Here is a 24,825-nt window from a genome sequence, read left to right on the forward strand (position 1 = left end):
AAGAGGACAGTTGTCATCGGGTAGGAAGTGGCAGATGTCGCCTACAAGAAAATTTGAGAGGCAGAGCCGGCTGAGGTGGCCTAGGTTTTACAGGTGGCAACTGTACACAGGTGTTAATATGTCTATTGTTGAGCTTATACAGGCCCATAATCTTGGCAGATATTTTGGGGGGATAGAGGGCATCATAGGTTCATGAGGTGGTAGGGGGAGCAAGTGAAGTAAACATGTGGTTTCAGAGTTTTTTAAAAAATTATCACTTTTAGTGGTATTTTGAGGCCAATATAGAAAACACTGGGGGTTATAGCACCCCTTGCCCCCCCAATATTACAGCCCTGTTATGTGTATGAGGGAGATGATTACATGAAATTCTTAAGGGAAGGTAGTGGTCAGTGTACAGGCACCGCAGTATCCTGAAGAATAACCTGGGTTTGGCTCACTGCTACAATCAGACAATTTTCAGTCATAGTACCCACAGTATTCATGCTATCCTGCATACAGCTATCAACCTAGATACTAAGGAAACTCTCCAGAGAATCAAGTGGAGCTACAGGGAGCAACATGAGCCAAGCAAAAAATGGCACCACTAAAAACTTGCCTGCATCACTAGCAGGCTTCATCATGAATGTCTACTGGTGCTGTAGCCCCCCTCCATACACAAGAAAGTGATGTGCATGATATTAGATGATGGGTTGCACTCACTACCATAGGACACAGGGTATCTGGCCTGTTTGCAGTGAAGTGTAAGTACCAGAGTGCCACTTTTTATTTTAGTTTGGAAAATACATCCCATAGTGGGCAACATTAAAGCATTTACACGGGGTCTTTTGTATATTTTATCCGATAACTATGCTATAGCTTCACTATGCCCAAAAATATACAAATTTTATGTACATATCTTTAATATTATCTTATTTTTATAGCAATCATTGTCAGATTCTCCTTGCAAATAGGCATTTAAAACAGTTAAGTCACCCTTCTGCCCAATTAAGGTAAGAAAATAAAAATTGATGTTAATAGGGATCTACAACACCCCACTGCAAATAGGCCAACTGTGCATCCAGGTTTCCAGAGTTTACCTTCTCCAGGTACCCATTTACTGACCAACCTGAAAGGGAGGATGAACAGCTGGGTGGGCTGTACGCTGACTGCCTGGGCTGGGATTCATACCTGGGCCCAGGAATTCGTAGCTAAATGTGTTCATCACTACACTACATAGGTGCATAAATGGAAAACTAAAGAAATTTGAAAACTTACATTTACTATGGGAAATATGAAAACTTACATTTACTATGGGAAATATGAAAACTTACATTTACTACGGGAAATATGAAAACTTACATTTACTATGGGAAATGTGAAAACTTACATTTACTATGGGAAATATGAAAACTTACATTTACTATGGGAAATATGAAAACTTACATTTACTATGGGAAATATGAAAACTTACATTTACTAAGGGAAATGTGAAAACTTACATTTACTATGGGAAATATGAAAACTTACATTTACTATGGGAAATATGAAAACTTTCATTTACTATGGGAAATATGAAAACTTACATTTACTAAGGGAAATATGAAAACTTACATTTACTAAGGGAAATATGAAAACTTACATTTACTATGGGAAATATGAAAACTTTCATTTACTATGGGAAATATGAAAACTTACATTTACTATGGGAAATATGAAAACTTTCATTTACTATGGGAAATATGAAAACTTACATTTACTATGGGAAATATGAAAACTTACATTTACTATGGGAAATATGAAAACTTACATTTACTATGGGAAATATGAAAACTTACATTTACTATGGGAAATATGAAAACTTTCATTTACTAAGGGAACTGTGAAAACTTACATTTACTATGGGAAATATGAAAACTTTCATTTACTAAGGGAAATATGAAAACTTACATTTACTATGGGAAATATGAAAACTTACATTTACTAAGGGAAATATGAAAACTTTCATTTACTAAGGGAAATATGAAAACTTACATTTACTATGGGAAATATGAAAACTTTCATTTACTAAGGGAAATATGAAAACTTACATTTACTATGGGAAATATGAAAACTTACATTTACTATGGGAAATATGAAAACTTTCATTTACTAAGGGAAATATGAAAACTTACATTTACTATGGGAAATATGAAAACTTACATTTACTAAGGGAAATATGAAAACTTACATTTACTATGGGAAATATGAAAACTTTCATTTACTATGGGAAATATGAAAACTTTCATTTACTATGGGAAATATGAAAACTTTCATTTACTATGGGAAATATGAAAACTTACATTTACTATGGGAAATATGAAAACTTACATTTACTATGGGAAATATGAAAACTTACATTTACTATGGGAAATATGAAAACTTTCATTTACTATGGGAAATATGAAAACTTTCATTTACTAAGGGAAATATGAAAACTTTCATTTACTAAGGGAACTGTGAAAACTTAAATTTACTTAGGTTTTAGCAAAATAGGCAACAGAAGTTATTAAAGCATATACATGTATATGAAAGCTTACTACTTTAGTTCAGAATTTATATTAGCCTTAAAATGAAGTAGAAAAATCATTGCAAAATAGCATATAATATTGTAGAAAGCCAGTGACAAATTCATCAAGAGCAACTCAGTCCTGTACATCACCAATTCCATTATTAAAGATTCCAAACATCGCTTCAGCTTCTGGTAGACAAGGAGAATCATAGATTTTACAAATTCTCGTTTCTCCCCTGCCCTTCCTCAGGTACAATCTGAAAATAATCATACTAATAAAACTAAAGTTAAAGCTATTAATTTTCAATAATTTACATACATGCATTGAAGACTAGTTTCCTTTCAGCAATAATATCAATCAATCAAAGGAAGCATACATGGGGAAGGGGAGGGTACACTGCCTCACCTACTCTACAATGCCATTCCTGGTAGTCTTCCCAAGCAAGTTAAACTGCAGGGCCCCTTCCTATTCCATGTAAAGCTGCACAATCCATCAACTTGTTCAAGTCATGACCTTTGTGGGTGGCCCCTTAACAGGATTGTCTCTTACAGATACAACCTGGTGAAAAGGATCGGCTTCATGGCGCACCACATGCTCATATAGCCTGAGTTGGCATTCTTGGAATATGCACATAATAGGTCTAGATTTAGTCACATGGAATAATTGCTGATCTATCAGTTATTCCAGTTATGCCCATTGATTCTGCAAAGAAAACTATCACTAAAAGCATCAATTTGCTTCTTCAGTCATTAGAATTCATGACTCAGCCATAAAGTAAGATAGGGAGCACAAGCATTTATTTTCAAGATGTGAAATGTGGGGAAGGTGCACTAATGAACCTCTAAGAAATTGGCACACCAAACATCACCATCAAGGGGTACTAAATTAGTGGAGGGACTGTTATTGTGTCTCAAGTAAGAGTAGTGGGCCTAAACAGTAGTCTATTTTGAATTATTTGATTTTTTTGTTTTGTTTTGTTTTACAGCAAAGGACAGTTTAAGGGCATAAAAAAAACTAATGAAAAAAAAGCCCGCTACTTACTGCTTCAAAAAAGAGAGGTCAATTTCGGGAGGAGAGGTGTCTTGATACCCTCTTCTTGAAAGAGTTCAAGTCGTAGGCAGGAGGAAATACAGATTAAGGAAGATTGTTCCAGAGTTTACCAGCGTGAGGTATGAAAGAGTGAAGATGCTGGTTAACTCTTGCATAAGGGGTTTGGACAGTATAGGGAAGAGCTTGAGTAGAAAGTTGCGTGTGGCGAGGCCGCAGGAGGGGGGGGGAGGCATGCAGTTAGCAAGTTCAGAAGAGCAGTCAGCATGAAAATATCGATACAAGATAGAAAGAGAGGCAATATGGCGGCGGAAATTAAGGGGTAGAAAACCATCAGTAAGAGGAGGAGAGCAGATGAGACGAAGAGCCTTAGGGCCATTCTTACAGTCGTTTCCAAATGTTTGGAAGATGGTCCCTAACACGTTCGGGTGGCTTCTACAGTAGAAGTAGTATAGTAGTAGCAGTGGTAATACTAGTACGACTACTACTACTACTACTACTACTGTAGAAGCCACCCGAACGTGTTAGGGACCGTCTTCCAAACATTCGGAGACGACTATAAGAATGGCCCTTAGACTCCACTCTGTCCAGAAGAGCTGTGTGAGTGGAGCCCCCCCACACGTGAGATGCATACTCCATATGAGGGCGGACAAGGCCCCTGTATATGGATAGCAACTGTGCAGGGGAGAAGAACTGGCGGAGACGATACAGAAAGCCCAACCTCGAGGAAGCTGATTTAGTGAGAGAGATGTGAAGTTTACAGTTAAGATATTGAGTTAAGGACAGACTGAGGATATTTAGTGTTGAAGAAGATGACAACTGAGTGTTGTCGAAGAACAGGGGATAGGTGTTTGGAAGATTGTGTCGAGTTGATAGGTGGAGAAATTGAGGTTTTGAGGCATTGAAGGACACAAGGTTCCTTTTACCCCAATTGGAAATGATAGCAAGGTCTGAGGTTAAGCGTTCTGCAGCTTCCAGTCTATTCATATATGACCCATGAAACATTCTAGAGTTAAATTAAAGTAGGTGCTTAACTTTGTATTCATTCATACTCATTCTAGTAATATTTCTGTGGTTTATGATTCACATAATTGAGTGAAATTCTAGTGTAATAAACACTCACAAAATCTCTGTCACTAAGAAAAGTGAAAGTAATAATATAAGTTATGCCTCCACGAAATAAATGCAAATAGATAAATATAAAAGCTCATGAAAATCAGAATAAGTGACATCACCCACTGTATGTAGTAAAAATATGCTTATTTAATGAATCTGATACCTGCCACATGGTGCAGGTCGCTGTCAGACGTACAAAAACATCATGTGACTTAGTACAGGGATTTTGAATGTGAAGTGCTAATATGAAGAACATGCCTCCACATATGTATGCTCTTGCTGACTGCAAGTCTTATTCTTGGAGGAAACTAGACAGATGCCCATATATGATTAGGCTGAAGGACTGGGAAACACTTCCATCCCAGAAAACACCAACATGGAGACGAAAACAATGCAAAATTAATGTAAAAAGAGTTGTGCTCCAAACATTTCAAGTAATGGCCCCTCCTAGGCACACCCAGATCCAGAATACTTTGCTAGCAATGGCTGGGAATGAGCACCCACACCCAGAATGAAGAATGTCACGTAAATAAGGTATTTAACCGTTAGTGTAGGTACACATGCGGTGTTGTTTTGGTGCCAGTTACCGGAGCTGGGCCACAATTGTTGTATAAAATATAAACGCATTTTCATATTCTGATTCTGTTGTTTATTCAATGTTTTGCCCAAGAAAAAGAATACTAAAATTATTAGTGACTTTTTGGAATGAAGTATTCTTTATGAAACAAAACAATTACATTACATCCTACTGGCTAAGAGATATACTGAATTACGTCGTGTGGAGATGTTGGATACACGTATTGTCCAACAATTTTACCCACTGTCTCATCCATTCACTTACTTATTTCTTACAGTACAAAGAAAAGAGGAACAAAGAAAAAGATAAAAACAAATTAAATAATAAACTTCCCAAAACAAACCAGTACGAAACTTGCCTCTCATTCATACTACACTTAACTGTTTACCTGGTTGTTGAGGCGTGAGCCATGATGTTGCCTCCAATGGGTTTCTTAGGGTCAGCTGCAAACATGGATGCTCCATCCACCTGTGCCACCACCTGGTTGGTTATCACCACAGCCACTCCAAACTGAGGGGTAAAAGGTTCATCTTCATATACTAAGGAAACTATATAACATTTTGTTTAAGCATAATTATCAGAGCTGGGATTCTGTAGAAAAAATCTACCACCGGTATCGGTAGTCGGTAGCGAGCCGCGTCCAATCGGTATCGGTAGATCGGTAGATTTTTCAGAAATCTACCGATCGGTATAGATTCGGTATCGGTAGATTAAAAAACTCTATAATTATATAATAAAAAAATGCTTTTAAAGGCCCATAACACACTTTTTAAGTTATTTCTCTCTTATTTCGGTTAACTTTAGAATAGAAGTAAATTAGAGTCTTTTAATACCTTTTTTAAGTTCAAAAATACATAACTTATTTAATAAATGAATTTCTCCCTCAAAAAATAAACATCAAACTGAAAAAAAGTTAAATTTAAACAAACTAGACAATACAGCATTATTTATTAACTTTCACAAAATAAATTTCTTCCCAACACAAACTAAAATTACAACTGACGCAGTCTTGAGCCTCCTACTCCAGGTCGGTGTCGCCCTTCTTGAGGTAAAATAAAGTTTAAAAAGGAAAATCACTTGAAAAGTTAAAAGCACAAAACGATTAAGTGCTGCTGCATGGCGGGTGGACTTAAAAACACTGCCACTTAAAACACTAGGCGATGAGGCTGAGCACGTTGTCGAGGCGAGGAGCTAGAGCGTAGGTGTAGGCTACTCGCGTCGGCAGGCCAAACAAGAGTGGGGCTCCCGCCAAAACTTTTGGCGGGAGCGAGAATCTGCTAGGTCGTGGCTGCCTCTGATTGGCTGAGAACGCCCAGAACGGCCGGTGATTGGCTAAGCGTGATGACGTCAAAGTAATACCTGGAATTTCCTGCTAACTGCTTCCCATAGATGCGCTCGAACGTGTTGAAACTTGTCCGTTTCATTTTGCCGGGGTCGTCTTCTCTTAAGTCTTAACAAAAAGTCCTGCGCGCTTTTTCAATCTACCGATACCGATTGACTGCCAATCATGCGATCGGTAGCGGTATTCGGTAGTTTCTTCAAAATACCGAATGATCGGTATCGGTAGCAGTAATCTACCGCCGGTAGTACCGATCCCAAATGTCAATCGGTAGTCCCAGCTCTGATAATTATAAAAACAGACATTCCAGTAATACAAATTTCAGAGGGAGGTGGTGGCTGAGTGGTCAGCGTATGGACGATGTAATCCCAAGGACCCAGGTTCAAGTCCCACCACAAGACGCTGACAATTTTTAACAACAGCCAAGTGGTGGAAGACTCCACACCTGCTGTCCATATCTTCAATCAACCCTTACTTCAGTGACTTTGGTCAAGAGGAGCACTGGAGTGCAACATGGGCCAATCAAGAAAGTCACATATCACAACAGCTACTATAAATGAAATTCGCCTGTGCCACTATCAGGCTGGGGTCGTCCACCAGGCCCCTCAAGAGAGTCTACCAGCAATATGGGCAGCACGAAGGGGAAAAAAAAGCTCTCTAAAGTTTTTATATCAAATAATCACTAAACATTGCCTTTCATTTCTTCTTATTCATCTTCAGACCTACTTTTAAACTGGAGCTTCTTGATCAATCTTTTAAGTTTTCCTCAGAATCACTTATAGAGGTTTCATTTTGTCAAGATCATTCAGGCGATGGCCGCTTTTGGTATTTCTTGTCTGCCACGCTGCCATATCTTGAATTACTAGATTAGAGCCTCAATGCAATGTACAACTCTCTCTCTCTCTCTCTCTCTCTCTCTCTCTCTCTCTCTCTCTCTCTCTCTCTCTCTCTCGTTTTCATATGGATGAGACAGTATTCTTTCTTTCAATTGTGTTATGCAAGAGAGCTTGTGGCCACTGGTAGAGTGGCAGCAGGGGTAGCTGCTATCATGGTGGCCTGTCTTGTGGGAGGTGACCTGGGGTCAGAATAAGCACACTGACAATGTTGGAAAGCAAAGTTGTTAAGTGTTGTGGTATTTACACAAAATCATCATTTTTGTCCAAAAAAAATAAACATTCATAGTAGTATATAGCCTTGTCAGATTATTAACCCCTTCAACACGAGTATACTGCGTCCTTGCGTGCCCCGTATCATATCCGAGGACGCGCATACTGTGTCCTGGCTTGCTTTAGCCAATATACGAGTTATTTTATCTCTATATATTATATGCTTACATCTCAAAATTATCAATTAATTTATGTTTCTTTATGTGCACTATTTAATTCTGCATGTTTTCATATATAATACATGATGATTATATTGAGTTTATGGTTGAAAACTTATTTTATTCAATAGCGACATTTGAAATTTGCCTCGTGATGCATCCCAGATACAGGTAGCTCTTGATTTATGCGAGTTTGGTTTACGCGTTTTTTAAATAACGCGGGGTCCAAAATCCCAAAAAATGTTTAATTTACACGTTTTTTCACTTATATGCGATACTTTACGGAGTGGCCACCAGATGTCTCACGCAACTTGACTCACACGGCGCCGCGGCCACACAGCTGAGCTCAGTTCTTCGCGCGCGCCACTTGAACAACGATACAGTGCCCATGCTGCCATGCTACTCAACAATAGAGGTGGGCAGGTACCGGTACCAGTACCGGTACTTACGGTACCAGCTATACGGTATGGTACCGGTACCAGACTGCTCAGTACCGGTACCAATACTAGCCAGTCGCTCATGGTGTCCCTCATTTCTTCCTCACACGAGTGAGGCTGAGACTGAGTTCCTGAGTGGATATCTCGGTGATATTCTCTCTCTCTCCACTGAATGAAGCAAATATTTATTTTTCGATAGAAACCAACCTCTTGTTTGATTTACATTGTTTTTGATTTACGCGACCTATTCAAGGACACAATAGTCGCGTAAATTGAGAGTTACCTGTATGGCGCGGGGCACTGTTTTGGCCCGGCCGTAGTGAGTTTCTTTATGTGCACCATTTATTTCTGCATGTTTTCATATATAATACATGATGATTATGTTGAGTTTATGGTTGAAAACTTGTTATATTCAATAGCAACATTTGAAATTTGGCGCGCGCGGTGATCCCGGATATGGCGTGGGGCGCTGTTTTGGCCCGGCCGTAGTGAGTTTCTTTATGTGCACCATTAATTTCTGCATGTTTTCATATATAATACATGATGATTATGTTGAGTTTATGGCTGAAAACTTGTTATATTCCATAGCGACATTTGAAATTTGGCACGCGCGGCAATACCGGATACAGCGCAGGGCGCTGTTTTGGCCCAGCCGTAGTGAAGGAGTTAAATCATTCACCAAATTTATTTAGTAGTAAATAGCTGACATATGAGGGGAAGAGATAGAAGATGGGACTGTGTGACATGGCAATGGAGAGGGGAATACCTGCAAGAGCCAATGCCTGAACGACCTTGACAAAATGGAACCACTATGGTAAGACTATGTCATCTGCAAACTGAAGGTTTGAGGGGTATTCACTACTTACCTTGATTCCTATTTTATTCCACACTAATTCCTAAAGTATAATTCTATGCAGGCCATGAATAATTTTGGATAAAATGTGTCACCCTGCCTATCATTTTTCTTATAGGAATAAAGTGCATTGCATGTGAAGTTTAATGGATGCTATGAAAGGTTTTAGACCAGCAGTGGAAGGAAAGGCAGAAAAATCTGGAGATGGAAATGTAAGTGGTCGAACGGGATAGCAGCTCTGTGGAGAGAAATAGGGAAAACATTGATAATGGTAGTGTGAAGAAAACACACAACCCTTCTTTTCTGGGTAGGCCTGACCAAGCAAGTGCCATAACTTCATAGTACGTTACGTTGCATATTTTCAGTACTTACCCATATTACAAGCATTGTCGAACCTTAGCATGTATCATGGTAGGTAAGAGTTACTTGTTAGTATCATTTCTAAGGTGTAGCAAAAAAAAAAAAAAAAAAAAAACAAAAAAACGAGTTATAATATTTCCCATAATGTGAGGCACCTCAGTCCAAGTGTTATAAACAACACGTGAACCGTTAGCTGACCTATGCTACTCCTAGGCCAGGAAGGAATTAGAAGGGCCAGAACAGACCATACATTGACAGAGAGAAGACGTGTCTTTGTCTTCTAGAGAGAGGATAACCCAGGAGACGGGTTATAACAGCCAGGGGGTCAAACCCATGTGCTATTTGCATTGAGTTGATTGCTTGAAGGACCCTGCTGCTGTTTGAGTTTGGAGAGGACATGTTTTGGTATGTTACAAGTTATATTATCTATTTTGTGATAGATGATCTATATACTATGTAATTGTCTTTGTAATGAAAGGTAATGACTCAGGAATGCAATATAATTTGGCATGAGTTTGTGTGTATAAGACAGAGCTATGTAAAATATGCAGAAACAATTACAGCAAGGCTTATGTTAAAAAGATTCAAGGATTAATTGAAGTTAAATATAGTCAGTCTGGGAGTTTCAACTACCTCAAAACCAGGAAGCAGTACAGCACCTACAGAAAAAAATCAAGAAGTTGAGAATGAGGGACACTTGTGAGATGCAGCAGACAAGTAGTGTATGATAATTACACGGCTGGTTAAAATATTAATACTGATAAGAATGAAAGACAAAGAGAAGACCTAGAACTGGCAAAAGGTACAGTACCTTCTTAGAAGTTGATCACAATGCTCAGGAGAGTGAGGTGTTAAGAGAGGTGTATGTTAACAACAATGGTCTAATCTTGAAGAGGCTGGAGATAAATGATTACTCAAAGGAAAAGGAGCCTCACATCTTGTATCTTTTAGACACAGAGTTAGGTGAGGCTGTTTATATCCAAGTGGGTGACAGGAAGGAAAGGAAAAGCTGGGAGTTAATCAATTGGGAGAGAACAATTCAAATGTGAATAATGTGGAGTTGGCAGAGGTGATAAACATAAAACTAACCAACCATCTGTGAAAAAATACAAGAGATCACGGTCAGAAACAGGAGGACAAGGTGCATGAGGGATATGTAAAAACACAGCTTTGCCCATAGATGCACTGACACCTGAAATTACCAAAAACAGATGATAGTTCAAGCCAAAAACACTCAAGAATTTAAAGTTAAACTTAATAAGCTGAAATTTGGAAACAGGACCCTATGAGTGAAGCTCCCTTCCTTTATACCAAAACTAGGTAACTAGGTAAATGCACAAACATATAAGCATCCTCGTACAAACTTTAGCATGGTAGGATCAAAATGTATAAGGTCTGAGTAGCATAAAGAAAGTAATCAATATCAATTACCTCATCTGCTAGTCTCAGAAGCATTCGCAGAAATCTTGCTAGATGCATTTGTCTGGCAGATAGTTCTCCTCTGCCTGCATAGTCTGTTCTGTAGAGAGCCATAGCACTGTCTACTATGCATAGAGCATACCTGAAACACACAGACATTGGACCCTTAATTTTAGACTAATTGGGGAGCAGAGCTGTCTGGAAAACCTTCCAGTCCAGATTTTCCATATCAATTGTTTAAATTAGGAAAAAAATACAAGTAAGTTATAACCAAATTTTTCTGTGACTAATAATGCTTTCACACATGTCTTAACTGGCTGGTCCCATGTTTGTTACAACTGCTTCCTTGCACCTTTTCATGCTTTTTGTTATTTTAACAGTCTAATTTTTACCTGACTAGTACTGCTACTTCACCAAGCTCAGCTGGAAGGCACCATATTCATTTACATGAAGCAGCCACCTGCTTGAATGAATCTACATTCTATGTTATTGTATGCTGAGACAGAAATGGTGCTCATCCAGCATCTATATTACCATTTTGATTGTTCTAAACCCACTGTTGGTCACAAAAAACATTTGAAATAATTCTACAAATGGTTACATGCTGATAGAAAGTGCTCTGCCCTCATACTTAACCCTCTCGTGCACCGTAAGTTTCCAATAAGTTTTTGTTCCACTCACCATGCATTTCTCAGGCCCGACTGGCCCTTTTTATGCCGCCGCTATACTCTACATTCCCGGACGTATTTAACCCTCACAGATATATCGTACCCCAATAAATTTGGTATCAATGGCTTCATAAAGACTTGTACTAGAACATGCACAAATAAAAATAAAAGAAAATATATATATAAACAATACAAACTCGTTTCAAGTCTCCGTATAGAGTATTGTAGACAATGAATCTTGAGTACCAATTCTTCCCCACTCACTAGCTCGAAATTTTGTGGGCCAACTTTTTTAGCCGAATATATGTTTCAAAGCAGAATTTAGTGAGGATTCTTATGGTATCCTCAAAATCCTAATACACCTATTAGTTCCTGAGTTACACCAAGAAAACTGTATTTTTTTCTCTCCTGTCAGAGTAGGCTAACAACTAAAAATTGCTCCATGCTCCTCATCTACGCTCCTTAGAAAGGTTGCCATATGTTACCATTAAGAAACTTATCCCAACAAATGACGTTCCAAATCTGACGCACTTCCACTGAAAACCGAGGTTTGACTATGTCACATTTCCTCCTGACATAAAACATTATCATATTGGTACAGCATTATCATATGCATGCAATAACTTATGCACATGTGAACTGAAGTGAAAAAAGAAGAAAACTCACCAAAAGTGGGAGTGGAAGGCAGTAGGGAGGGAAAAGTGGGCAGTACTATGGTTTGAAATATTGGATAGGCATGCTGCGGAGAGCAACATCCATCTGATTGGCAGTGGAAGTACATTAAGTTTGTGTCTTTTATTCAGCATGATAATGATTTCTGCTACTCTTTCACTGATGCTAAAAAAAATAATTTATGTTCCTGCTAGATTCTTGTTAATTAAAAATCCAACTCCATGCTCCTTCCTATCTATATGACCTTCGTAGCAAATGTCTGCCAATACTATGAACGCCTCAAACATCCTCCTAACCTCACTTAGACCTATGACGTCCCACTAATATCTTTCAATTCTTCTAGCAATACAACCAAGTTGCTCTCACTAAAATTTTAACACTGAATGTTGTCAGGGTTTAATTTCAAAGACTGTACCCATGGTCAGTTGCTCCATACAATGAATATTGTCAGAAAAAAACTGAAAGAAATAAGAGTACCCATGAACAGACAAAGGTGCTAAGAGAGAATTCTTAGATGCAACATAGCACCACAAATACTGATAGGAATAGAACTTTCTTAAAGCTATTATGTACCTTGACTCTGCCATCATAGCAGCTGCTTGAATCAATAGCGTTGACTGGTGGTCGGAGTTGTATGCTCGGGCATAAGCTACATTGTCAAGAACATCTGCTTCCTGTAGCTGGTACCTTTGAGCTGTTGCGACCAGTCGTTCAGGTCTGAATGTTCCTTCAGTGTCTATGTAAAGACACTTTCCTTCTCCACCACCCATTTCAAGTGGAAGCTGAAAGAAACATTGCTAAAGACTTTCTGTTCATGCTAAATGGAAATTGGGGTTTGTGTACATCTACAAATTCTAAGTGATCCAATAGGTAATAAAGAGAAAGAAAAAAAGAAAAAAATCCATCATTAATTCCCCTAGCCTTCACCTATTCTAGTAGCTTTTTGCCACATGCACAGAACTTACGGGCAATAAAACTAAAGAATTTAGAGCTTGTAAAGCCCATTCCAAGAAAAAATATTTCTGAATTTTACATTCTAATATGTCTGACAGTTGCCATATATTTGAGTGGACAACTCAACCAATACTATTTTTGTGAGGCAAAATGATTAGATTAAATAATAAATCTATGATGCATGTGACCCTAAAGAAAGTGGCAGAAATAGAGGTGAAAAAAATTATACATCCAAAGTGCAGCAAGAAAATGAACAGAAATAAGATAAGATAATTTTAAGCTTAGCATATTTTAACATTCTTACATAACCAAACCAAAATATAGAATAACAGTGCATTAAACTATCGCCACTATAACCAGTGTCACATAACCTGGCACAGAATATCTTTTAGGGAGGGACTGCTGGACTTTGCTTCATTGCTTAGGTGATTGTCTCTGTGCTGCTCATCGGCCTATTGTTAACCTGTTCTAGCATACAGTGAATTAAATAATTGACATCTTTATTCTTTAATGCATCAAACTATTAAAGATTAATCAATATTCATAACAAAACTAATTCAGAACTGTAATGTAAACACTGGCCTAAGCCAAGTACCTTCTCTTCTCTTTCATCCTGCTATTATTAATACTGAGATGAATTTCTATTATTTGTAGGTAATAAATGGCCTTAAGGAGGAGCAATAGTAAGAATAACTACATTTACATAACATCAGTGCTGACTTAGAGCAGTAGAAGAGTGAAACACAGCAGGCTCTGTTAACCCGTAAGGCATGGCTGGCGGGAATTCGCGCTCGGGTGGAGAGAAGCAGAGTGAGGGAGCTCCCATCATCCGCTGTCCCGCCAACATATGTACGTATTTCGCGGCATATAACGTGCACTGGGGTATAACACGTACCCCAAACTTTAAGACAACAATTTGGAAAAAAATAAATAAATAAATAAAAAATAAATAAATAAATCTTAAAATGCTCAGAAATATGTACGGTTAAAGAACATTGACGATGTACAGTTTCCCGAAATCTATATATTTTTGGTGTAACCTGTACTGCTTGAATTGACAAGTGTCCTTGGGTAAAGCAATGAAAATGGCGGCCGGGCTGGTGTTGTGAGAAATACATACCTGTACATACTGATGATGCACAGCTTCTGATATCATAATTAGCATATTATTCTCACCACCACTCGTAGGTTATGACAGACAACTACATCTACGTTATTCACTTTCAGTCCTCCTCAGAGCTGGGTGTTTTAGTCGGGGGAACACATGCCTTACGCGTAGCCTTCTTACCCTGCAATGTTGTCATGGAAGCACTTGCTGGGCTAGAGTGCAGTACAGATAGTGAAATAACATCATCACTCTCTAAGTTACTCTCACTACTGCCGTCACAGCTCACAATGTTTTCATCACTGTTATCCTTGTACTCAGAATAATCTTCACTCTCTGTCCTGTCCTTTCCTCTTCATGCATCACTGTGTTTCCCAGTGTTTTCTTATCTTGGGGTTCCAGGGCTGCTAGTGAGGACTAATGATCTTATTTCAAATCCATGAGGGTCAGATATGCTGGCAGACAACTTGGCAAGTCACAGAACCCACCAAATTTGTACTAAACATTCAAATTAGTGGTGCAAAAGACTCTGATTAAATAAACGATGGCTGTCTGTGTGAACCAAAATGTGTTTGATTAAATAAACGATGGCCATTGTTTAAGGAGAAAAAAAAGTAACAGCATAAATTTCTAGTAACTCACCTGACAGGTGACTGCTAATGTGTGGCAAAGTTGTGTTTTGCCAGTGCGGAATTCACCAAATATTTCTGTGATGGAGCCAGTCTCTATTCCACCCCCAAGTAGCTTATCAAGTTCTTTGGAGCCAGTTGTTAGCTGCAGGTAATGTATAATAAATATGAAATTATCATCTAATCAGTGAGCAATATTTAGTAAAAATCTCAAAATTTTAAAACTTTAAATTTCAAAATATTCAAGATACTTTCACTGAAACAATGAGATAATGAAAGACTCACTTGTACCAGATCTGCACGCTTTTGATGAAACTCTGTTGCAGTCGTGAAACCCATTGGAACTAATTTTGTGGCTTCATTGAGAATTTTGTCAGCTTTTGCTTCACTAATGCCTTTGATACTAAGGAGGGCTTTCTTTGGAGCAAATGCTACAGCCTCTACAGTATAAAATCCAGCTTCTTCCAGTTTTTTTACATCAGCAGCCAAGATTCCATTTTGCTGTGTGAAATATTTATCTGTAAATGACTGCACACCAGGTAAAAAGAAAAAAATAGAGACAACAGAGCAATTAAATTTATTTAACAACTTGTCTACTCAAGGAAGGCAGAATGAATAAGACCAATTTGTTTGTAGCTATACGATGTGCGTGTAGGACTGAAAGAATCAATATTCAATGCAATGGTATATAGCTAGAACTATGCAAATTATGTTAGCAACATTTTATTTCCCACTACCTCCAGTGTCTGTATAAGCATTGGTCCACCAGCTCCCATATCAGCCTCCAGCTCCTGCCCTGCTCCTTGCTGCTCCTCCATCATTGCCATGGTTGACTGCACCACTTCTTATTGCTGAATAAAAAAAAATAATAATAATAAAATAAATAAAAAAAATTAAAAAATCATGTTTTAGGGGCCAAATGAAAAACATGCCAAAATGTTTAGTTACCATTTTCAAGCAACTATGATTGAAAAGTGTCATATGACAAGTCATCTACACACACACACACACACACACACACACACACACACAAAAAAAAAAAAAAAAAAAAAAAAAGATCTTCAGAAAATCATCTTAGAAATTATAGCAGTTTTTCTAAATAATCAAACACTGGTGTAAGTATTTCTAATGAATACAAGAATGATAAGTAACCCAGGAAGTTATCCCTGTGCATTGTAGACCTCATAATTTTGGCTCCGTATTTTGCAGCGTATAATGCGCTCCGGCGTATACCGCACACCCTAAACTTTAAGACAACAATTTTGGAAAAAAAATATTCAGTGTTTAAAATGCTCAGAAATATTTATGGTTAACGGCGCTAGGCTTTTCCCTGGTGCTCTCCTACACACTTCCTTTCTTTCTTCTCCCTCTCCATCCCTATATTTTTCTCCTCATTTCTCTTCTTTTCCTTTCCCCTCCCTCCCAGTTTTTCTCTTAATTCCTTTCCCTCTCACTCACTCCTTTTCTCTCTCTCTTTTTCCTCACCTTAACCTGACTCTCTCTCTCTCTCTCTCTCTCTCTCTCTCTCTCTCTCCTTTTCCCGTCCCATTTCCTCCACGCATTTTCCGATTCCTCCTTTCTCACACACCCTTATTAATAGGCTTATCTCTCACTCTATCATTCTCTTCCTCCCTTTCTCCTTCCCCATTAGATTATATGAAAACACACACACACAAAGCCAACCAAAGCTATTTTACAGATTTATAAATGGGAAACTAAAACAGCGTGAGGAAATAACAAAATTGAAAGTTAATGGCGAGGTGTATGTGGATGAGTTGGAGATGGCGGAAGAAATGAACAAAAGCTTTCAAGAAGTATTCACAAGAGAAAGCGAGTTTGACGTACCAACTGGACTAGGCCCAAGAGGGCCCTGCCTGTGTGACATAGAAATCACAGAGCAGGAGATAACTAATGAAATGTAGAATCTAGATGTGAGGAAGTCACAGGGTCCTGACAGTGTTTCCAACTGGGTGCTGAAGGAGTGTAGGAATCAATTGGCGGATAAAATACACAAAGTTTTAAAAAGATCATTGGCTGAGGGTGTAGTCCCTCTGGACTGGAAAAAAGCTGACAAAGTCCCCATCTACAAGAGCGGAAGAAGAGACGGCGGTTATGTAGTCCCCGTCTTGGTCCACGATGGTCGTCCTCCCGGCAGAGCGCTTCCCTATGGATGGTGACGCCCCGCTGATGGTTCATCGCACCCCCTTCCACATTGGGCGTGATGTGGTCTTGTCGCTCCTGGCCAGGACTACCCTTGGCCACCACCCCTCCCCGCCGCCGCCTGGTCGACTGGCCCCCGCTGGCCCTCCCTCCGGCGCTTCATGCGCTCGAGGAATCCGTCGCTCCGGGGCCCACCTTCGCCCCCATCCTCCCTTGGTGGGGGTGGCTGCTCCTCGGGTTCTCCGCCGCAGGGGTCCTCTTCGTCACCTGTGGGATGGCCTGCTTCTGTCTCTTGGGGCCCCGTCTCTGGCGGGACTCTTCCCCTGCGGTTATGCCGTCCCCGTCTTGGTCCACGATGGTCGTCCGCCCAGCGGAGCGCTTCGTGCCATGAGGATGTGGCGTTATCTTAACAGGGGAGGTGTGTGGTGCCCCGCTGGACGCGACACCACTCACTACGCTAGCTGCAGTATCACCATCATCCACCACAATATCTACCGAGGGCGACAGCGGTATAGAACGCTAAACATCCCCCTTACAAGAACACTGAACACAGTACGGAACCCGGAGGACATAAAGACGAGGCGCCAGGGTGTCCCCAAACTCACCACTTATCTATCAGCAGTTAACACACGATCAACAGGACATACATCGGCGGGTCAAAGGTTCACGTAAACCGAGCTGCTCGGGTGCGTCACCTCCCGCATGACAGCCACCCTCCTCATTATAAGGATTAGAATCCCTTAACCATAAGCTACACACCATAAGGATGTTCCTATGATACTCACCCCTACACTCCTTGTACATAAAATCAATCGGTGCTCCCCCTAGTTCATGATATTGTAAAAGTCAGGCGCGTGACCCAACCTTAAAGACCATGCCGGTTAGGAAGATTGTTATATAAATTTTATGTAAGACTCACATGACTCCCATGTTACACTCGTGATGTATGTATGTATGTCATGCCCAAACCCCCCTATATAAGGAGCATTTTTGCAGGATAGACCTGAGATCAGCCAGCACTCTGCTCGCTTTCTGTACACTTAGTTGTCCTCCCCTAGACAACATGAGCAGAACATTCATCTTTGTTATCGTGAGTACGGAGTGAAGTGGTACCGTAGAGGAAAGCGTATCCATTGTGTTAGTAGTTCTGTTTAGGAAAATTTAGGAAATAAGTGATTATAATTCTGTAACAGTTTATTTTGTTATTTTTGAGAAGAATTTCTCAGTGTTATACCAGTATTGACGTCAGTAACCAGCAGTGAGAGAAAGCCTGAAGACTCATTGAGTCTCGTTAAGCCAGTCGCTGGTTTTAACAATATTTTTGCCTCTTTGTAGTGTTAAAGTAGTATTAAGGTAGATAAAATTAATATAAGAAAAGCAACACCGTTTCATCACCCCAACTTACAACTCCTTTAAATACTCCTAAAGTACCAGAATCTTAAGTCAATTGTCGCAAGTGCAAGCAGTGTGTTGTCTCCTTTTAGAGCCCACTAGCGGGTCTCAACATGTTCAAGAGGGCCATATATAGCCAGATGATGCCTTAAGGTTGCAAACTTGCAACCCTTCCTTAACCTGTACAGTACCGGACGATTTAAATATTTTTGGTTTGCCCAGTACCAACCAATTTTTAACTTTTTTTTTGGGGGGGGGGCTTAAAAATGTTCCATGTGATGGGAAAAGTGGAAAAAAAAAAAAAAAAACCTGGTCATAGACCTACTTTTTGCAGAACTCCATGAAGTATTACCACGGTATGGCTGACGTACAGGGGCCCTGTACGTGATCGATGGTTTATGGAGGATTTGACAAGTGATAGAGGCCAGGTAGCCTTTTTTTGTTGCACACAGGTGTAGAATACTCCAGAGAGCACCATTTCAAGAGGGCGCTCCTCTCACTGGGTTGACAAGGAATGCCTATTTCTCTCAGGTGTGTGTGTGTGTGTGTGTGTGTGTGTATGTACATAGTGTGTTTGTACAGATATACATATATTGTATGTCATAAAATGGAAAATTTTGACTCAGTCAGAGAGAGAGAGAGAGAGAGAGAGAGAATGGGTGCATCACTAACGTTTTTGTCTTTTTTTGTGCTTTAGCATCTTTACTTTTTATTTATCTTTATTCATCTTTTTTTTTGTGTGTGTGTGTGGGAGAGTACACTTGAGCGGGGGCATACGGGTGTTTTTCTTCATCTTTGTTTTTTTGGCGGGTGGGTACTTCTTCGGAGGCACCCGGTGAGGCGGCATGTCCAATATCAGTTTCAATTTGCCGCCTTTGATTACATAGCGACCAGCAACCCGGTGCCTTCAAACTGTCTCATTAGCTTGCTTGAGTTGCTTGATGAGCTGCCTCAGCTCCTGTACTTCACCCATGGCAGAGAAACAAATAAAAAAAAGAAAGCCAACTGCAATAAAATTTGTTTAGTATTACATGTTTTTTGGAGCAGGAGAGCCGAGAAACATCTTACCGGCAGGGAAGCAATGCTGGGACTGCCTTGTCAACCTGTCATAACACTGCTATGAGTAACCAACGCATATTCTAGTTGTAACTTGTTTCTCTCTCTCTCTCTCTCATAATAATGCTATACTTGCATTAGGTACAAGAAAATAACACACACACACAAATAAACAAACAATTACGTTAGGCATCAGTCCTCATGTCCTGTTGCATATGTCTGGTCAGCAGAGAGAGAGAGAGAGAGAGAGAGAGAGAGAGAGAGAGAGAGAGAGAGAGAGAGAGAGAGAGAGAGAGAGAGAGAGAGAGAGAGAGAGAGAGAGAATGGGGTGCTTCCCCGCGACGCGTCACAACCACGAAAAAATGCGCAGTATTTTCGCCTGTCATAACTTTTTTATTATTATTAGGAGAGAAGTTTTATTACACCACCATATATACTAGATGATTATAAATTTATTACAAAGAAGAAAGACACCATTTCCACCTCTTTTAAATGTCTAAATTTTCCCCGTGCACAGCATCCAGAGAAATATATCGCCACCTGTACTCTAAGGGTTAAACGCGATTTTCTCAAAACTATGAAAATGGCAGGTTGCCCCTTTTACACTATACACCTCGTTTATTACCTGCATTGTCTGTCAACGCCAACTCCAGCTATACGGGCACATGGCACGTTACCCTTAAGCTGATCCTGCTCATCGGGTTTTCTCTGTAAGAGACAATCCTGAGTGGAGGAGGCCAAGGGGACACCCACGGAGTTCGTGGCTTGATCAAGTTGATAGATCTTGCCAGGAGGTACTTGGGTTGGAAAGGGGGCCTGCAATGCCAAGCCCGAGGATCCCTCCGGGCTTGGCATTGTAGGGTGAGCGAGGCGATATGCCCCCCAGAGTATGCCCCCACTGATTGATTGATTGAATCACACAGGAGAGGGCTTCTTTTGTGACTGTATAATTTCTTGAAGCTAAAATATGACATGTTGTTTTCCTCTCAACACAGTAACGATGTTATGCATGTCCCCAACTCATTGCTCGAAGTGTGAGAAAACGGGGAAGCGAAAAAAATATATACATAAGGTTTCGCTACGGACCTAGCGCGGACTAGGTTCCAGCCCCCACTGAAACCCGCTGATATTTCAAGTCATCGCCAAGTGGCGGAAAATCACCCTCATGCTGTCCAGATCTTCAATCAACCCTAACTTTAGCGACTTCGAAAGGTGGGCCAGAGTAGGCATCAGTTTAGTGGCTCTCCTCAAGAGTTTTTCTAGTTTTTCAATGTCCTGCCTGGTGGTTGGTGACCAGGCCTGGATGGCAAACTCCATACGGGGACGAACAAGAGATTTATAAAGCAGCAGCATTATTTCTTCGTCTAGACAGGTGAATGTGCTCTTTATTCTCCCCAGCATTGAGTTGGCAGAGGCTGCTGCTTTTGTTTACAACTTTATATTTACTGTTGACCGTTTACCATTGATGAGGTTTCAGGCCCCACTCCGCTGCCAACGCAGCAGAAATACCCAGCATCTCGACGTTATCATTGATTTCATAACATATTTGATGGGGTTCAAAATGCTCAAAAGACACATATCTAGTGGTTGGTTAAAACTATATGATATACTAGTTCCCTTATCTTCAATGTTTCTAAATGCACACCGAAATATAATTTTAAAAAATCAGTTTTACCCACCAGTGATGGGTGTAATTCTAAAAAAAATACTAGTAGTTTAGCTTCCCCGACAGAAGCATTGGAATATTAAAGTTCAGCTGGGTAAGTTTGCAGGTGAGCTGCATTACGACAGATGTGGGACAGGATATGACTGACTCATACCCCTGCATACAACAAGGCAAATGCATATCAGACAAGCCAACGAAGAAATACCTTTACTTCTACGCACTGAACAAGTAATGCCAAGGGAGGTCTTCTTCTTCTTCTTGGGTGTTTTATGGGGATAGTCAGATCCCCGTCAGTGGTAGTTGTTCCTTGTTGGCGGTATGGCCCTTATGGCCATACAGCAGTAATATATTCCATGGTCAACGTATTCCAATGAATAGCAGCAAATGGTGCATGACCTCTTCTTCTGGAGTGTTTCAGAGGGCTACGCTTGTTTTAAAGTACAAAAAGTATTGTAGATAATACCTGCTGACTTCGGATGCAACGGAGATCGCGGGGCCCGGGCTCGTGCCTTGGTCCTGGTCTTGGTGGTGGTCTGGACTCTGGTGGAGATTGTTAAATCAACCCTTCCCCCTTCCCTGACGGGACCTCTTGACGGGACCTATTTGTGCCCCCTTGGTGCGGGCTGATCACGGAAAGGTTGGTACGTCGGAAGGTATATAGTGCGCTTCGCGTTCTTCACTCTGGCGCCGTGTGTTTACATTAAAATTTTTTTAAACAGCCACGTGGACCGGAACTAGAATAATCGTCCCGATACTTCACCAGGTAAGCAAATTTTCGTAACTCAATGTTAGTTTTTTATTGTTTATGGCAACCTACTAACGGTTTCAGGGACCGTGTTCCCCTGTTTTTCGCAAATAAAACTTTAACAAAGCGTCGGACAAGGATGTTATTTTGGCAGTGTACAGTGCATTTTTTAAGGAAATTTCACTGGGCGACATGACTTGGGTATCCCAAACCCAAAGCTAAAAGCAATTATATATAAATGATAATGAATTTAGTAAAACTAAGTTATATAAATATTAATATCAATGATCAAGGGATTTAATTTGAACTTTGTACGCTGTAATGTAATATCTTGTGTAATGTAATGCATCATTCTCTTTCAAGGAAATACAATAAACCAAGAATAAACAAAACTTTTGAGCAGGTACCTCGTGGTTCTATCAGTACCAAATTAATACATGTATTTATAGTTTTGTACTGGAAATAATATACTTTTCTGGTAAATTACTCCATATCACAAAAATAACAAAATATGCAATATAGAAAATAAGAAGATTATTTAATCCACATATGTATCAAAAGAAAGAAAATATACACATTATATTTGCCACAAACTGTTTCTTTCAGAAACTCAAAAAAAAAAAGTTTAAATAAGAAGCACCATGATCAAGAAACAAATAAAGACATTAAACTGAACTCTCCTTGGCAAAGAACTTCTTTATAAAATGGAGGAGTTTGCTACGTAAAAAGTACGCTCCCTGCCATAAAAATAGACAAACAGGACGCAGAGAAATACGATTCCGTCAATGTGGAAATAACCACAAATAACAGGAAACTAACACAGGACCGTATTCAAGCATTGCCGTGTCGATATTGAGAAGGCCCGACAGCTCAAAGTATGAGTCATCCAAGTTAGGCCGAGAGTGTCCCGCGCTCTCCAACTAAAATGTTATTTTATTGTGTTTTAATGCATATCTTTGTGGAAGATATATTTTTTTTCTGTGATAAATAAAGATTTTCCAACATTAATATCTTATAAACATCATCAAATTAGACATAAAAAAGAGGAAATAAATAAGATATAGTATAAGGAGAGGGAGAAATATTCACATAAAAAAATCATATAAATACTGTTATGCTCCACTTGTCTACCCCTCACACAGGCAGACAGGTGCTCTCCCAATTACTTAAACTGGGCTCGCTATGGAAAACACAGTGCTCCCACGAGGCGGACAGCAGACACAAAGACACTCCGGCGGACACACTCGCACACACCCACAGAGCACACAGCGAGGCACAATTAAATACAGGGCGGACTTTCTTGGGGTTTACTAAGCAATAGCACGTTGTACAATCCTTATAGTCCAAGGGGGAGGCAGTCAAGGCACAAATCACAGGCGATTAAGTCCTAAGGCACAGAGCACAGGCGAGCGCGTCCTTTGTCTTCTCTCCGTCTCCACTCTTCCTCGCCGCATGGCGTCCCTCTCCAGCCCGCCCCCTCAACGGGGCCGCAGGGAACCCTCATTACGTCACGTGGCGCCAATTACAATTTAAACTAAGCTAAGCCTTGGCGTAACACTACCCCCCCCTTAAGCGCAGGCGACCCGCCTCGCCAACTTAACAAAACAAATAAAACATAACTGGGGAACTAAACAAATCATTCTGTATCAAAATCTGTAAGCCATCCTGGCCTCCTCCTCTCACGTCTTGGTCGTCGCGGTGGAGGTGAGGGCGAGGGAGGCAGCGGCTGGTCCAGGTCACCAGCAGAGCCGGCCTCCAGGTCGGCGTCTCCACCTGCCTCCTCCTCCACATCATCCGCGACCTCGACGTCCACCGGGTCAAGTTCTGCCCGGTCCTCCTCGTCACTACTGGGGTAGTCAGGGTCCTCCTCAGCGCCAGTACCCCAGGAGTAACGGCCCGGCCCATGGTAGCGCCAGAGCCGGTCAACGTGGACGACAGAGGAGCGTTTGCGGCCCCTCCTGATGCGGTAGGTGACAGCGGACAGGACTGCAATCACCGTGTAGGGCCCCTCCCAGGGACTCTGCAGCTTCGGTGATAACCCTTTCTTCCGGCGAGGGTTATGCAGCCACACTCTGTCACCCACCGCATACTTCACGTCCCGCATGCGGCGATCGTAGTAGTCCTTCATCGCCTGGCCTGCCACTCTGAGCTTGCCGCGCACCTGGTGATGGACCTCGACCAGGTTCTCCTGCAGCGCGGCAGCGAAGCCAGAGGTGACAGTCGGCAGGCCCACGTCCGGCGGCCGCCCGTCGCCAGATCCACGGGGAGTCTGAGCTCGCGGCCAAACATAAGACGTGCGGGTGTATAGTCAGTGGCCTCGTGCACAGCGGACCGGTACGCCATCAGCGTTGCGGGCAACTTGACGTCCCAGTCCTCCTGGTTTGCCCCGCAATACGGCCAACTGCTGTGCGAGTGTCCGGTTGAACCGCTCCACCATCCCGTCCGACTGCGGGTGGAGTGGCGTCGTTCGGGTCTTCCGCACTCCCAGCAAGTCGCAGCACTCACGGAACACACGGGACTCGAACTCACGGCCCTGGTCTGAGTGCAGTTCTGACGGCACACCGAACCGGGTGAAGCACTCGTTTACTAGGACACTCGCCACTGTTTCAGCCTCGTGGTTCGGGAGCGCATACGCCTCAGGCCACTTCGTGAAGTAGTCCATCACGACGCATACGAAACGATTGCCCTGGGCGTCATGGGCAGCGGGCCAGCAATATCTACAGCAACCCGCTCCATTGGCGCCCCCACGCTGTACAACTGAAGCGGAGCCCGATTCCG

General features: G+C 41.1%; 1 protein-coding gene across 3 annotated transcripts; it reads right to left on the bottom strand.

Moving 5' to 3' along the window:
- Nucleotides 1-971: 971 nt before the first annotated feature.
- LOC127004334 (DNA repair protein RAD51 homolog A-like) lies at nt 972-21,933 on the bottom strand. Of its 3 annotated transcripts, none has more exons than XM_050871890.1 (8): nt 21,766-21,933; nt 15,766-15,879; nt 15,314-15,529; nt 15,042-15,173; nt 12,914-13,122; nt 11,013-11,142; nt 5,657-5,778; nt 972-2,784 (listed from the first exon to the last, which is right to left on the bottom strand). In XM_050871890.1, the coding sequence occupies exons 2-8, from the start codon at nt 15,853-15,855 to the stop codon at nt 2,661-2,663; spliced, it is 1,023 nt and encodes a 340-aa protein (XP_050727847.1). In that variant the 5' UTR covers nt 15,856-15,879; nt 21,766-21,933; the 3' UTR covers nt 972-2,660. The 3 variants fall into 3 exon arrangements, with proteins under 3 accessions (XP_050727847.1, XP_050727855.1, XP_050727863.1); XM_050871898.1 differs by having other exon boundaries at nt 21,774-21,909; XM_050871906.1 differs by lacking the exon at nt 21,766-21,933 and adding an exon at nt 21,508-21,529.
- Between the last annotated feature and the right edge of the window lie 2,892 nt (nt 21,934-24,825).

The sequence above is a fragment of the Eriocheir sinensis genome, chromosome 3 (genome assembly GCF_024679095.1).
Source record: "Eriocheir sinensis breed Jianghai 21 chromosome 3, ASM2467909v1, whole genome shotgun sequence".
NCBI classification, from domain to species: Eukaryota; Metazoa; Arthropoda; class Malacostraca; order Decapoda; family Varunidae; genus Eriocheir; species Eriocheir sinensis.